The 14,657-nt window shown below is 42.6% G+C and overlaps 1 protein-coding gene across 3 annotated transcripts in view; it reads left to right on the top strand.

Moving 5' to 3' along the window:
- The window catches only part of LAMP3 (lysosomal associated membrane protein 3), a 51,711-nt gene that overhangs the window by 20,923 nt on the left and 16,131 nt on the right, over positions 1-14,657 (top strand). For all 3 annotated transcript variants that reach the window (XM_030329984.1, XM_030329985.1, XM_030329983.1), the window contains 3 exons: positions 1,158-1,888; positions 2,988-3,116; positions 13,150-13,207. In XM_030329984.1, coding sequence (XP_030185844.1) covers positions 1,158-1,888; positions 2,988-3,116; positions 13,150-13,207 — 918 coding nt within the window. The remainder of the gene's footprint in view (positions 1-1,157; positions 1,889-2,987; positions 3,117-13,149; positions 13,208-14,657) is intronic.

Below are 14,657 nucleotides of genomic sequence, written 5' to 3'. Positions count from 1 at the left end.
CCTATCATTGGAGGGAATCATGCTTATATTGGATGAACACATGGCAAATTTGTAGGTACAATTCACACATCAGATTAAGGTTTGGACTAGATGACTGTTAAAACTCCTTTCAAACCTGGGATTGTAAGATTGTGTGTAAATGAGCATGTTTGGAAAAAATAAAAAAAATCATATTTATCTTTAAAAGATTTCAGGGACGCCTCTTGGTTTCAACTCAGGTCATGATCTCACAGTACGTGAGTTCAGGCTCTTCATTGGGCTCTTCACTGACAGTGTGGAGTCTGCTTGGTATTCTCCCTTTCTGTTCCTCCCCTGCTCAATCTGTATCTCTCTCTCAAAAATTAAAAAATAGGGGCGCCTGGGTGGCTCAGTTGGTTAAGCGTCCGACTTCAACTCAGGTCATGATCTTACAGTTTGTGGGTTCAAGCCCTGCATCAGGCTCTGTGCTGACAGCTCAGAGCCTGGAGCTTGCTTCAGATTTTGTGTCTCTTTCTCTCTCTGCCTTTCCCCCTGCTCATGTTCTCTGTCTCTCTCTCTCTTTCTCTCAAAAAATAAACATTAAAATTAAAAAAAAATTTTTTTTAATGTTTTTATTTATTTTTGAGACAGAGAGAGACAGAGCATGAGCAGGGGAGGGGCGGAGAGAGAGGGAGACACAGAATCCGAGGCAGGCTCCAGGCTCTGAGCTGTCAGCACAGAGCCCGACGCGAGGCTCCAACTCACACACCGCGAGATCATGACCTGAGCCAAAGTCAGACGCTCAACCAACTGAGCCACCCAGGCGCCCCTAAAATTTTTTTAAAAAATAAATAAATAGTGGGTGATGGGCATTGAGGAGGGCATCTGTTGGGATGAGCACTGGGTTTTGTATGGAAACCAATTTGACAACAAATTCTATAAAGAAATAAAAATAAAAATAAAAAAGTAAATAATAAACTTAGAAAAGAATTCAAGGTAGAACTACCATGTGATCCAACAGTTACATTTCTGAATATATGGATGTGAAGGCGACAGAGTCACTATCCCAAAGAGAAAAGTAAGTAAATAAATAAATAAAAGTGTTAATTTGTAGTGAAGAAACATTAAAATGCGGGTGGGGGAGGGACTCACTAATGTGAGCTATGAGTGTGGTAACACTTTTGTTTCCTAATTTGCAGTGATTTTGCATTATGGCAGTCAAATAAGAGCTAAAGTGTTTCCAGAAACTTCGGGCTATCAGCCTACAACCGCAACAACAGTGCAGGCCATAGCAAAACCTTTCCTACAACCAACTAACCAAGTACCTCCCAAAACTTCAGCAGTAAGATCAACGGATGGTCATGTCACCTCTCAGAGAGCTGCCACAACCTCCAGCTCTGAACCCCCAATCACACACACAACAATAAGAACTCTAGTAACAACTTCCTTGGAAACTATAAACAGTACCCCATCTACCAGCACCACAGTCCACACCTTAGTCACAACCCCGGCCACACCCAATAACTCACACACAGCTGCTCCAGGCACTGAGGCTTCCGTTGGCTCCAGGGCAGCCCCAGGTTCACTGCCAACCACCATCACCCCACCAGCACATACAACAGGAAACAGCCCCACAGCTAGGAAAACCACCCAACCCAGTAACCAGACCACCCTTCCAGCAATATTGTCCACCTCACCACATAACAGCACAACCAGTCAGAAGTCTACTCAACCCATGCACACCTCAGGAGCCACCACAGCTGCACACAATACCACCCAAACTTCCTCACCTGCCACCATGGCTCCTGGGCCCACTCTGGCACCTCAGCCTTCATCAGCCAAGACCGGAATTTATCAAGTTCTGAATGGAAGCAGGCTCTGTATCAAAGCAGAGATGGGGATAGAGCTAACGGTTCAAGACACAGAGTCGGTAAGTTGGCGCCATAGGACTGTAACACTATCTTCAAAAAGTTTGAGTGCAGTGTGTCTTGGTAAGAATAAACATCCCCCTGCATCTTGTGTCATATTTTAATGAAACAAATAGCTGCAGACTCCTCTTTCTCCAAGGTGCTCCATTAAAAGGTGAATGGGTGCCTGGGTTTTTGGGGTGCCTGGGTGGCTCAGTCGGTTGAGCGACTGACTCTTGATTTCCTCCTGGGTCGTGATCCCACAGTTCATGAATTCAAGCCCCGCGCCGGGCTTTGGGCTGGCAATAGGATGCCTGCTTGGGATTTTCTCTGCTCCCCCCCTCACCCTCTCTCTTTCTCTCTCTCTCTCAAAATAAATGAATAAACCTCATATATTAAAAAACAGTGAATCTGTTTTAGAGTACATATAAAAACAGAAACCAATAGTGACTGGATAGAAGAAGGCACACATCCAAATTGTAACCATGCAAACCTCTTAGTTTTAGCCAACATGGGCAGAGTGTTGGGGTAAGTTCAGTGTTGAGCCCAACCTGGCCTTATGCCTCCTGATGACCTCAAGCCTCGGCAACTTTCCTGTGAAGTGAGAGATTTGGATTAGTCTCCATGGTTCTAGCCAACTGTGACATTAGTATCAAAATTCCAGATAAAAAAGATTAGAAGGAGTGGGGATAGGGCTGAGATTATTTGCTTTACTGAAGGAATCACCATTAAAGCAATACTTTCTTTTTTGCACAGGTTTTATAAAACTTCCACATTCAGGTTTTCGTTTGAAACTGAAGTACATTAGACAGTAAACGCTTTCTTGTAGTACCTTTTAACATGTTTAATTTAACAACAATCAAATTCCATGTGGTATATTGGGAATAGACGGGCTATAAATTATCTATCAAGGAACTCTTTCTGTAGGAGAACTCCTTTAAAAACTCTTTTGAACATAAAGCAGTTTGGAAATGATAGAGGAGTTTTCTGGGGACTTTGAAACTTTCAAGTGAACATAAACTAGACTTGAGTTTCAGATTCACTTATTAGCCTTTGCGCCTGGTTCCCTAGCTAGAATTTTCTTCTTCATCTCATTGATCTGATCTATTGTATTTGGTTTAGGTTTTTTCAACTCAGAGATACTTCAACATCGACCCCAATGCAACGCAGTCCTCCGGGAACTGTGGCTCTCGAAAATCCAACCTTCTCTTGAATTTCCACGGTGGATTTGTGAATCTCACATTTACGAAGGTGAGGGCTGAGCTCCTTCATACCAAATGGCTCTAGCATTGCTTTCCCTTTCTTTCACCCTGGGGCCCAGTGGTGCAACCACACACTTCACTTTCAGCTCCAAAGGAAGTAGATCTCAGAGCCTTTTGAGATATTCCCTGATAAGAGTGAGGGGTATGGAGATGGAGAAGAGGGAAGTGTCAACATCTTATGTTTGCCTCCTTCCCCCTTCAGCCTCCTCTGTGCAGTCCAAGAAGGGCTTCAATGCCTCTTAGGGGAGGCTTGGCTTTGGGCAATCCAGCCACAGGTGCCCTTTACAAACTACCCAAAGGAGGAAGCTGTACAGATCAACAGACTCATAGAAATTCCCAGTGGGCACACAGAAACAGAATTATTCTAAAACCACAATCAAATGTCACAGTGGGTTCTTTCCAACTGCAGCAGGCAAGATTTAGGTACTAACCTGGCACTGGGTTTCCCAGACCATATTATGAAAAGGGTAGACAACAGAGTGGAGTAGAAATACTATGGATGTGAGGTCAGAGAGTCTTGGGTACAAATTTGACTCTGTCACTCGCTCACCTTGTGACATTAAGCAGGCAACTTAACTTGTCTAAACTTTATTTTCACATTTGAAAAATGGGGGAAAGGAATTAAAGATCACCTCTGTAAAGAGCATTGTCCAATACTTGGAAAGCAGATGTTCAATAGCCAGTAGCTATGATTACAGTGACTGAAGTAGGCAAATGTCTTGAGGATACAATTATGGTCATCGCACTCTCAAAGGAGAGACTTGCCCCTGCTTCTCTCAAAGTGTCATTCAAACAGGCCAAGCAAGAGCCTGGGAGGAGGTGCTAAGAAAACCCTTGCTGCTGAGACTTGGTGTGGGCCTCCTTCTTATCTATCAAATGTGACCCCTGAAATTAGAGGGGTATTGGGTAGGAGATCTTGCGGAGGAATGAGTGTAGGCTTTGACCTGAAACAAGTCAAGATTGGCTCTCGGCCACATGATCTTGGACTAGTTGGGGCATGTTTTCTCATCTATAAAATGGAAATAATTACACCTCCTTAGTGGGACCCTTGGGAGAATCAGAAATGGTAATGTGTAAATTGTCTAGCACAGTGCTTGGTACATAACAAAGTTCAATAAAGGGCTGTTGTTGTTGATGATGTTAAGTTGGCGTCAAAAGCTTTATCCTCCATTATCCTCCATGTACATACTTTTCTCCATAGGAAGAGATGCACTTGAGAAGCCAAGGGGTTCCTTTCAGTACCAAATGGTAAAAACATACTCTCTCACACCAGAAGAACATTCAGGGAAGAATTTGTGCTCTACTCTGGGACAACTGAGGTTAAACCTTCAGAGGGGTCAGGAATTGTTTTAAAGTCATTTCAGCAAAAGGGCAGAGGATACAAGCACAAGCACTTATGCTTTAGCTCAAGGCTTGATTCCGCCCAGACTACTGCATGTGTGACTCATTGTCTGAGGGAAAGCATTAGAAAACTCCAGTGTTTGTAGCACTCAGTGGCCACTGCCTTAGACAGGCCGTCAAGCAGGGGTTTCTTTGGCACCTTGTAATGTCTCTTTTTGCTCCTTTTTTCTGTCTCCTGATGTCCTCTATGCCTGCCTTTCTAATGCTTTGGGACTGGACTCTGATCAAACTCCACCCGAGTGTTGAGCCTCTGCCTTTCTGGAAATCTCTATGCCTCCAGAGGTGTGGACAGGAAATGAATACAGAGATAGAGCTGGAAGGACCAGCAGTGCGTTTCTCCCTCCACCCATCTCTGGAAGGAGCAAGGAAAACCCCTATCCAAGGCCCCAAGTTGTCAATAGCTGCTTTGCCAGAGTCCCTCCAGCCAAATTCACTTTATTCATTTCATTCCCCAGCACCAATTTCTTAAGCAGCTGACCTTAGCTCTACAATAAGAGGAGCAAAGAGGCTTGTAGAAAGTAAAGTCCCACCAGCCTTAGTCCTTCAGGAGAATTTCTGCATTTTAGAAGAGAACTTGTTTAAGCCACTCGTAGCCACAAATTCAAGGATCACAGGTGCTAAACATAGAACTTAATGAGAGAATAGGCTAGGAAGAATTTTTTTCCATGAAACAGGCAGTCTTTATTTTTTTATTTTCTCGCATTTGACAAAGACTTCACTTTCCCATGAAGTCTGCATAAGGAAAATGTCAGAGTAATGAGATGACAGAGGCAAGCCTCGGGAGTGAGGCGACAAAAGGGAGAGGTAGAGAGTGCCATCTTCCCCAGAGGGGCTGCCACTCCTCAGCTCTGCCTGGTGGTGCCAGTGGCTGGGCTGGCACCTCTCCCTGGGGACTGTCACTGTCTTTTATGGTGGACATTCATTCTGGATGGTCGGGTCTACATTCTAAGTGGCTTCTGCCTTGCTATACCAGTTGTTCAATAGTTTACATACTATTTCCCTCAGGAGGTAATGAGAAACCAGTGTCATCAGATCTTCTGATTGTTCAAGACAAGGCAGAAATCCAGACTCTTTTATTTTTAAATGTTGGCAGCACACTTTTTGAAAACTTGAACAATGCTGGCCAGACAGAACACAGTTGTAAGCCAAATTTGGCCTGTGGATGCTCTGCCCTAACATGTGGACTGTGTGAAATGCATTAGGCAGGAAGGGCATCTAGATTCTTCCACAAGAGAAATGGCCTCAACAATTCTGTTGGCCACTTTTCAAACATTGCTACCTTCTAGACCAGTGCTTCTCAACAGCGGTAGTATTAACATTTGGGGCCAGATAAGTCTCTGGTGGGGGCTGTCTTGTGCCTTGGTGGGATACTGAACAGTCTCCCTGGCCTCTACCTACTGAATGCCAGTAGCAACACCCAGCCCCATTTGTGACAACCCCAAATAACTCTAGACATTGCCAAATGTCCCCTGGAGGAAAAATCACCCCTGGTCGAGAACCACTGCTCTAGAGAAAAAGAGAGCCTTGGAAAATAGTTTATGTTCATTGTAACATAATAAATCTTATAAATGAGAACCAAGTTGTAGAATGGCAAATGGATGCTGGTGAGCAAGGCTGAATTAACAGCCTGAGTTTACTGAGCACCTACTTTGTCCTGAACACAGAACCAGACATTATAGGAGAAAATAAAAGAAATACAGGCTATAGTTGCAGGTTTCAAAACATGTAAGATAATTCATAAGTTTTTAAATTGAAATACTGCCAATGACAGAAATGTAAAGAAAATTCTGTATCCTGAACTGTCCCTTGATGTTGTTCAATTGGGACTTAAATTATCCATGTCATTTCTACATGACCATGAACAAGTCTCTACCTCTCTTTCTGAGCCTGTTTCCTCCTATGTAAGATGGGGCCAACCAGTCCCTATTTTTTGGGCTGCTGTGAAGTTGAATGAGGCTAATATATGTGACAGTGCTGAGGGTGGCATCTGGCCCATAGTGGGGTAGGAGAGGTGGGTTTCCTTTCTCATTTCTCTCATTTCATTGTTTAAAGAACTGAAAACCTTTCCATGTCAGTGTCTCATTTGATTAAGGTGACAAAGCTGAAAGTTGTTCAGACCCTTCAGGTGCAAGATAAATATACCTCCCTTCCCCCACTCCCCACAACTTCCTTCCTGTTAGGATAAGTTTGGCTTAGAACATCTTTCAGTAACTTTGTGTAGAGTTTATTTTTCCGTGCTCAACACTGTCCCCTTCTCATCCACCTGGTGGGCAGGGCAGCTCAAGGCTTCCAGCCCTGACTTGGAAGTGGGACATGGGAGAAATCAGTGGCCTGGGGGCAGGGGTACTGAGTCAGGGAGTGTTTTGCCAGCCAAGGTCTGGAAAGTGAATGCCGTCTGCCACCCTGGTGTATACCCAGAGCCTTGCAGGGGCATTTGGAGCCCTATTAACTTACAAACTCCTGAGAACTGTTATCAGGGTTCAAATGCTAATACCCTCAGAATGCACTATTTAGAACTTCCCAAGAATGCTGTACTATTTCATGCCCTATTTTCCCTTATGCTTTTCCCTCTGCCTGGAATGCCCCTACCATCCCTCAGGCCCTTTTGCATTCATGCTTTAAGATGGCTCAGATATCTTCACCCTATGAAATCTCCTCACCCCCCAGCCCCCACCTCCATCCCAGACAAAACTGGGAGACTTTCTTCTTTTGGTTTCCTGACCCCTCATTGGTTGTTCCCTGACCTCCATTAATGCACTTGTTGCATATTTTACTGTCTTGAAGGCATGTCTGTGATTATTCACAGTGCTCAGCCCTGACTTTGTATATAGTATATCTTTAGCAAATGTTTGATGAGGAAATAAATCAATAAAGGGGTGAATCTAAATTTCACAAAGACTCTGGGCCAAGCTGCCAAAAAGTAGATCAGCAGCTCCAAAGAAACAGCCTCTTTGGCTTCCTTTTGCTGTATACAGAGCAAAGGTTTCTTGGTGTAGTCACAACAATGCTGAGCAAAAAAGGTCTGATTGATGTTGAAGACAAAATCCACATCCTGAATATCTGTGACTATGAAACTCCTACACTGCATTTTGCTGAAGTTAAGGAGAGGACCCAGGGCCTCAAGGTCATTGATATACTGCCTTCCTGAGCAAGTTGATTGGCTAGCTTGCTCTGGACCTGGTCCTTTGCTAAGGAGGATGTTTAGGTCCCTTGAGGAATCAGGACCTCTCTAATGAGATACTGCAGAGCTCTTAGATACTGGCAATGAGGAGCCACTGTGTCAGCATCCCATTTGTTGAATGGTGAAATGGGACTTTAGTAAGTGATCCATTCAAATGGACACACTGTAAGTACTGAAGTACCACATTTAGTTGTTAGGAGTCCTTAGCCCCCTTTTGTCAATGCTGATGGATACACAAAAGATTTTCACTTTGTTTTCAAGAATCCAGCATGGTTGATATTTGTCACTCTCCAACCTGAACCCCAAATGCAAAAAAAAAAAAAACCCATCTGGCAGAGGATCACTTTGTGGTCATCAAAGGAGAAAGCAGATACTATGAAGTGCATGATGTATAACTTGTAATTTCCCCTGGACTTTGGGTTAAGTCTGCCATCTGCTTGAAGCTCCCAAGCCCTCCAGCCCCTCCTCTGTACCCACCTGACTCCCATTCCCCAGAGCTGAGGCTTCAGCTCTGTTTCTTTAATCAGTGGTACTGTCGAAGCTCACCTCACTTGCTTGTTCTCTATCTGTGGTAGATCTGAGATCTAGGAAATAGACAAAAAATGCTCATTGGAGCGCTATGAAAGAGGTTTACAATTACTAAGGGGCAATTGAATTTATTATTACCATTGTGAATAACACTGGTTAAATTTTTTATTGTTTATTTGGGGGTGGGGGTGGGGGAGGGACAGAGAGGGAGAGAGAGAATCCCAAAGCAGGCTCCGCACTGCCAATGCAGAGCCTGACATGGGGCTCGATCTCATGAATCATGAGATCATGACCTGAGCTGAAATCAGGAGTTGGACACTTAACCAACTGAGCCACCTAGGCGCTCCTACACTGGTTAAAATTCGAGTGAAGACTCTGTGGTACATTTTTTACATGGATTCTTTCATTTAATCTTCACATCAAACTAAGAGGTAAATCTTGCTATAATTTTCCTCATCCTTCTGGATAAATAAAAACATTTTTTTGGAATGTTCACAAAGATTTGACAATTCAAGTAGCTACATGGGAACAAAAAATATTTTTAAATTAGTATTTAAAAATTATTAGCAAAGCTTTGTTCTCCTAATAGGAGGTTAACCACTCTCTTTATAACGTTTCATTACCAATTGATTTGTTCTACAACCTTGTGTTTCATTGATGGTGGGCACCAGGAGTTGACAAGCTGTGGCCCCCAGACCAAATTCAGGCTGCCACCAAAAAAATTTATAGTCTCCAGCCTAAGAATGGCTGTTACATTTTTCAATGGCTTGGGCAGGGGGAGGAGAATATTGCATAGCACATGAAAATCATATGAAATTCAAATTTCAGTGTCTATAAATGAAGTTCATTTGAACATGGCCACACTCGCTTGTTTATGTGTTGTCTGTGGCTGCTTCTGGGCTACGGTAGTGGAATTGAGTGTCAGCTACACAGAACCGTGAAGTCTAAAATATTTACTGACTGGCTTTTTACATAAAAAAGAAAAAAAAAAAACAAAAAACTTGCCAACCCTTTATATAAAATAAACTTCAGGGGGGCCTGCTGGCTCAGTTGGGTAAGCACCGGACTTCAGCTCAGGTCATAATCTCACGGTTCATGGATTTGAGCCCCACGTCAAGCTCTGTGCTGACAGCTCAGAGCCTGGAGCCTGCTTCAGATTCTGTGTCTCCCTCTCTCTCTACCCCTCCCTCAATTACACTCTGTCTCTCTCTCACATGCGCGCAAAAATAAATAAACATTGAAAAATGTTTTAATAAAAGAAAATAAGATAAACTTCAGGGGCACGTGGGTGGCTCAGTCGGTTAAGCATCCAACTTTGGCTCAGGTCATGAGCTCCCAGTCCATGGGTTCGAGGCCCATGTCAGGCTCTGTGCTGACAGCTCAGAGTCTGGAGCCTGCTTCAGATTCTGTGTCTCCCTCTCTCTTTGCCCCTCCCCAACTTGTGCTCTGTCTTCCGTTCAAAAGTAAATAAACATTAAAAAAAAATTTTAATAAACTTCAGCCCCACTACCATTCAAATTATGCTAAATTCTGAACTTCTGAATCTAAAAATAAGTGCTTTGCTCTAGTTTAAATAAAAGACAATTTGGGGGCACATGGCTGGCTTAGTTGGTGGAGTATATTAACTCTTGATCTTGAGGTTGTGAGTTCGAGCCATGTGTTGGATGTAGAGATTACTTTAAAAAAAAAAAGACAATTTTATTTTCTTTAAGAACATCCTGTGACACCACAACTGTACAGAAAAAGTGGGCACAATTGTCTAGATAAGACTCATTTGGTATCAGTAGGATAAATTTTATAAAACTAGGAATCTCAAGGATACTAAACATCCTTCTGCCCTTTTGTTTACATGAATTCACCTAACAAATGCTTTTCCTTCATCATAACAATAGACATCAGCTCAGGCCTAGGAAACATTTGGCTAATTTTGACTCAGTCAAAATGGAAGGAAACCTGGATACCAGCTCCAGACTGTCCTGTTACATCATTAAGGTGAACTTAACAGTGAATGTGAGCACTCTGCCATCTGCTCTGGAAGGCCTCACTTTTGGCATTAGCCCTATAGAGCTGGGGAACAGGAATGGCTCTTCCTGTCAGGGCTGGCTTCATGAGCATGTGACCTGTGCAGTCAGCCAGGCCCCTGCTTGGCTTAAGATTTGCTGTCACCTCCTAAAATTCTTAAATGATTTTTGAACAAGAGATCCTACATTTCCATTTTGTACTAGGCCCCACAAACTGTGTAGCTGGTCCTGCTTCCAATAGATGGGTAAATATGGACACCTGCATTTCAGGGAATGTGAAAGAAAATTCTTGCACAACGAATTTTTTTTTGTCTAAACCCACATATCCCACAGAGGAAAATGTAGGGCAGGATCCTGTAGACCAGATTTTGTTTTGTCTTGCCTACAAAGAATGTGAATTAGAGGTAGATGCTTAACTCCTCTGAGCCTCTTTGTTCTCAGCTGCCAAATGGGTTGATAATATTTATTCTCTCTCAGGGGGGTGTTGTGAGGCTCAAAGGAGGCAATGTAGGTGAAAGCATGCACTTAGTAAACTGTGAAGCTTTTATAGAAATACAGAGCTTTTCCTAATGTGAGAATAGATCAAGCAGATGCCACAGGAAGGGGAAGATTCCAGGAGGTCTCCTGTGGACCTCAGAGCTGGCCTCATCACTGTTCTCTTACTGTTCCTTAAAGCAATCTCACACTGCCACCTAAGCAATTTCAAAAAACAAAGTTATGCTTGTGTCAATGTTCTGCTTAAATCTCTTCAAAGGATCCTTTCTGCTCTTAGGATAGGGTAGGGATCTTGTAACAGTGACTTTGAGCCCTGAATTACAGGTCTCTTATATGCTAAAAAGGACCCCAAATAAAGAATAACCTGAGTAGTGGTTTGTGAAAGTGACCCAAGAAGGGCCTGGGTCACAGATGTTTCTCTCTAAAACAAATGGACGGTTCAAGCACATTGTTTACCTTGCCTTTGAGACCTAAGACTGAGTATGTAGAAGGAAGGAACCAGGTCTCCTCCTCCTCCTCCTCCTCCTCCTCCTCCTCCTCCTTCTTCTTCTTCTTCTTCTTCTTCTTCTTTTCCTATGACCTAGAACAATTCCTGGTGTGGAGTGGATATAAGAGGAATTAAACACTAGACTTGGAGACAAGAAGCTTGGGGTCATATCTTCCCCTGCCACCCATTAGGGCTCTGACCTTGAGCATGTCAGTGAGCCTTTATTTCTTCTCATAGTTGTTGTGAGGATTAAATAAGGCATGGCATAGAAGTGTCTGCTCCAGTGCCTGGCATAAGGTAAGAAGCCAGTATGTGGTAGGTGTTGTTCAATGAATTATAGGATCTAGAGTTGAATGTGTCAATAGCAGCTAGCTTACCTTACTAAAACAGTTTGTATTTCTGGAAGCCTTATATTGTATAGGGAATCATCATTTCATCTACAAATAATACACAAATGGGGCGCCTGGGTGGCTTGGTCAGTTAAGCGTCCGACTTCAGCTCAGGTCATGATCTCACGGTCCGTGAGTTCGAGCCCCGCATCGGGCTCTGTGTTGACAGCTCAGAGCCTGGAGCCTGTTTCAGATTCTGTGTCTCCCTCTCTCTCTGCCCCTCCCCTGTTCATGCTCTGTCTCTCTCTGTCTCAAAAATAAATAAATGTTAAAAAAAATTAAAAAAAAATAATACACAAATGGACTGTAATATAGTCAAGATTATTATTACTAATTTCTTTAATGACTAGACTTGGAACTTCTAAAGGTAACTCCATTTTGGATTCTGATTTTGGTTGCTCACTCTTACTCATGGATAGTTTTCTATTGAATGTTTACAAATAATAACTGTAAATCACCTACTTTAAATTCCCCCCCCAAAAATAAAAAAAATAAAAAATAAGAAAACTCAAAACCTCCTTTTTTTTTTTTTTTCAACGTTTATTTATTTTTGGGACAGAGAGAGACAGAGCATGAACGGGGGAGGCGCAGAGAGAGAGGGAGACACAGAATCGGAAGCAGGCTCCAGGCTCTGAGCCATCAGCCCAGAGCCCGACGCGGGGCTCGAACTCACGGACCGCGAGATCGTGACCTGGCTGAAGTCGGCCGCTTAACCGACTGCGCCACCCAGGCGCCCCTCAAAACCTCCTTTTTAAACTTACCCTTTCATATCTCAGTTCAATTCCCTTTAATGTCACACCTTTAGTCTCACAGGAGATTATAGGGCTATTTTGTAATGGTTCATTTTGTTTTCGAACAATTCCTAAATAAATGTGGAACATTGCCTTATGTTTCTGAACATGGTCACTTGGGGTCTTCTTCTAGAGAACACCCAGTGATCTCAGAGGAGATCTTTTTTGTTCCAGAATCCCTCATGGTGGCCCTATCTAGCCATTTTGGAGACATGAACCCTTTAATCTATTTAAAGCAATTGATACTCTCCCCAGGAAAATGCACGTAAAATTTTGCACACCCAAAGAGTTTATGAGCCCCATGAAGTCTACCCATGGTAGTCTTTAAGATGAGTGGTCTCAGTTTGAATCTCTACCCTAAGATATTAATTACTAGTAAAAGCTTACTGCATACCCCTCCAACCTCTCCATCTTCCAGATGTGTATGTATTTTAACAAGAAGAAACTTGGTCCAACTGAAGGGTCTCTGGGCTGGTGGAATTTGAATTTTAGGCTATAGCAACAAGTATGAAGTACAGACATTTGGGGGCAAGGGTAAGCCATTACTTATTATTTACTTTGAATAGTTTTTTTGAAGTTTTTTTTAAGTTTTCAAACACAATTGTGGCTCCATACCAACATACCCCCAAATCCCCATATCCAGGATTTAATAGTTAAACAAAGTTTGTAAACCAGGATCATAAACATAAAAACAGATTGCCCAAAGGTTAACACACTGCTGTTTTACAGGATGAAAACTCCTATTATATCAGTGAGGTGAGAGCCTATTTGACAGTCTCAAATCCAGGTAAGTAGTCAGAGAAGGCTATTCCACCAGCTCTGGTGCTGTGCTTCTGGTTCGCTCATTTTTCAGTCCATTGAGTTTACTAATCTTTGATGCTGCTTTGGAGAAATAGACTAAAGCAATACCCAGGAGAACTTACTACATCTTTGCTTCAGTTTGCTCATCTGCTCACGAAGGAGGTTGGACTAAATTATGTCAGATATCATTAAAGCAGAGATCATTAAAGCAACAATAAAGAGTTTAGTGACTTTTGGACAGACTTGCTATTGATGGTGCAGTTTTTTCTATACTCTTGAAATTATGCATTTATTCTACAAAAATGTATTAGTGCCAGCTGGGTGCCAAGCCCTCTAATAGGCAGTAGAAATCCATTTATCCAAACATATAGTCCCTGCTGTCATGGAACTTACATTCTAGAAGTGAGGAAAGGAACATAAAAAGATCATTAAATTATAATAGTTAAGTAGTATTAAGTTCTATGAGCAAACACAAGCAGGTCCTTGTGGAGCGGACTGGAAAGATATTTTAAGTGAGACCTCTAAGAAGGAAGGCCTCTCTGAAGAGGTGAGGTTTGAGCAGAGAGATACCCCATCTGGGGGCATCTGGGCCTGGGGAAGCTTTTTTCCGGTGGCGGGAACAACAGATACACAAGTCCTAAGGAATGAAGTTGCTCATGTGTTCAGGGGTCAGCAAGAGAGTGAGCAAAGCAGCAGAGAAGATCTGTGGGGCATCCAGGCCAGAGCATGTAGGTCTTGGGGGTAGGTCAAGGTAAGGACTTTGAATTTTAGTCTAAAGTGTGAAAGGATGTCATTGGAGGGTTTGGTATAGAAAATGATATATCATGTTTATATTTATAAAGATTCAGTCCAGTTGCTACATAGAGAATTGCCCTCAGTGGGGCCATTCGAGAGAACTCCTACAGTGTTCGTGTCTAGAAAGGTAATGCTCCCAGTCAAGTTGGGGGAATTGCTCAGAGGGATCAGACATTTCTCTGGAAAGCCCAGACTTAGATAACAAACCACTGTTGAGCACCTCTTAGGTGCCAGGTACTGTACAAACAGTTTTCATGTCTGTTTTCTCCTTTTTAAACTTCTATCTTTTTACTGGCTTAAACTTATCTTATTAAGGAGCCTATACTAAAGAAACTTGCCAGGAAATGAAAATGTGGAGAAATGTCTATCTAGAATAGTAGATATATGATACTGATATTGTTCAAGAGGATGTTGTCAATGATTATTGGTTAAAAGTAAGTAAGGTGTCATAGTTGACAACTCACTTTCACATAGTAACTCACGTAGACAAGTAAACTCATATAGGCTGGGGAATAAATATTATGAACGCTAACATAAATTAGCTAATGTTATCACTAGGCATGGACCAAATTTTAGCCAGGAATAAGGTAGTGATGTCTCAAGAAGCAAGGGAAGGATAAGTCAGACCAGAAGCTAAGTTA

This window comes from Lynx canadensis, chromosome C2 (assembly GCF_007474595.2).
Source record: "Lynx canadensis isolate LIC74 chromosome C2, mLynCan4.pri.v2, whole genome shotgun sequence".
Lineage (NCBI taxonomy): Eukaryota > Metazoa > Chordata > Mammalia > Carnivora > Felidae > Lynx > Lynx canadensis.
The sequence above is the reverse complement of the archived record's forward strand: the minus strand, read 5'-3'. Positions and strand labels throughout refer to the sequence as shown.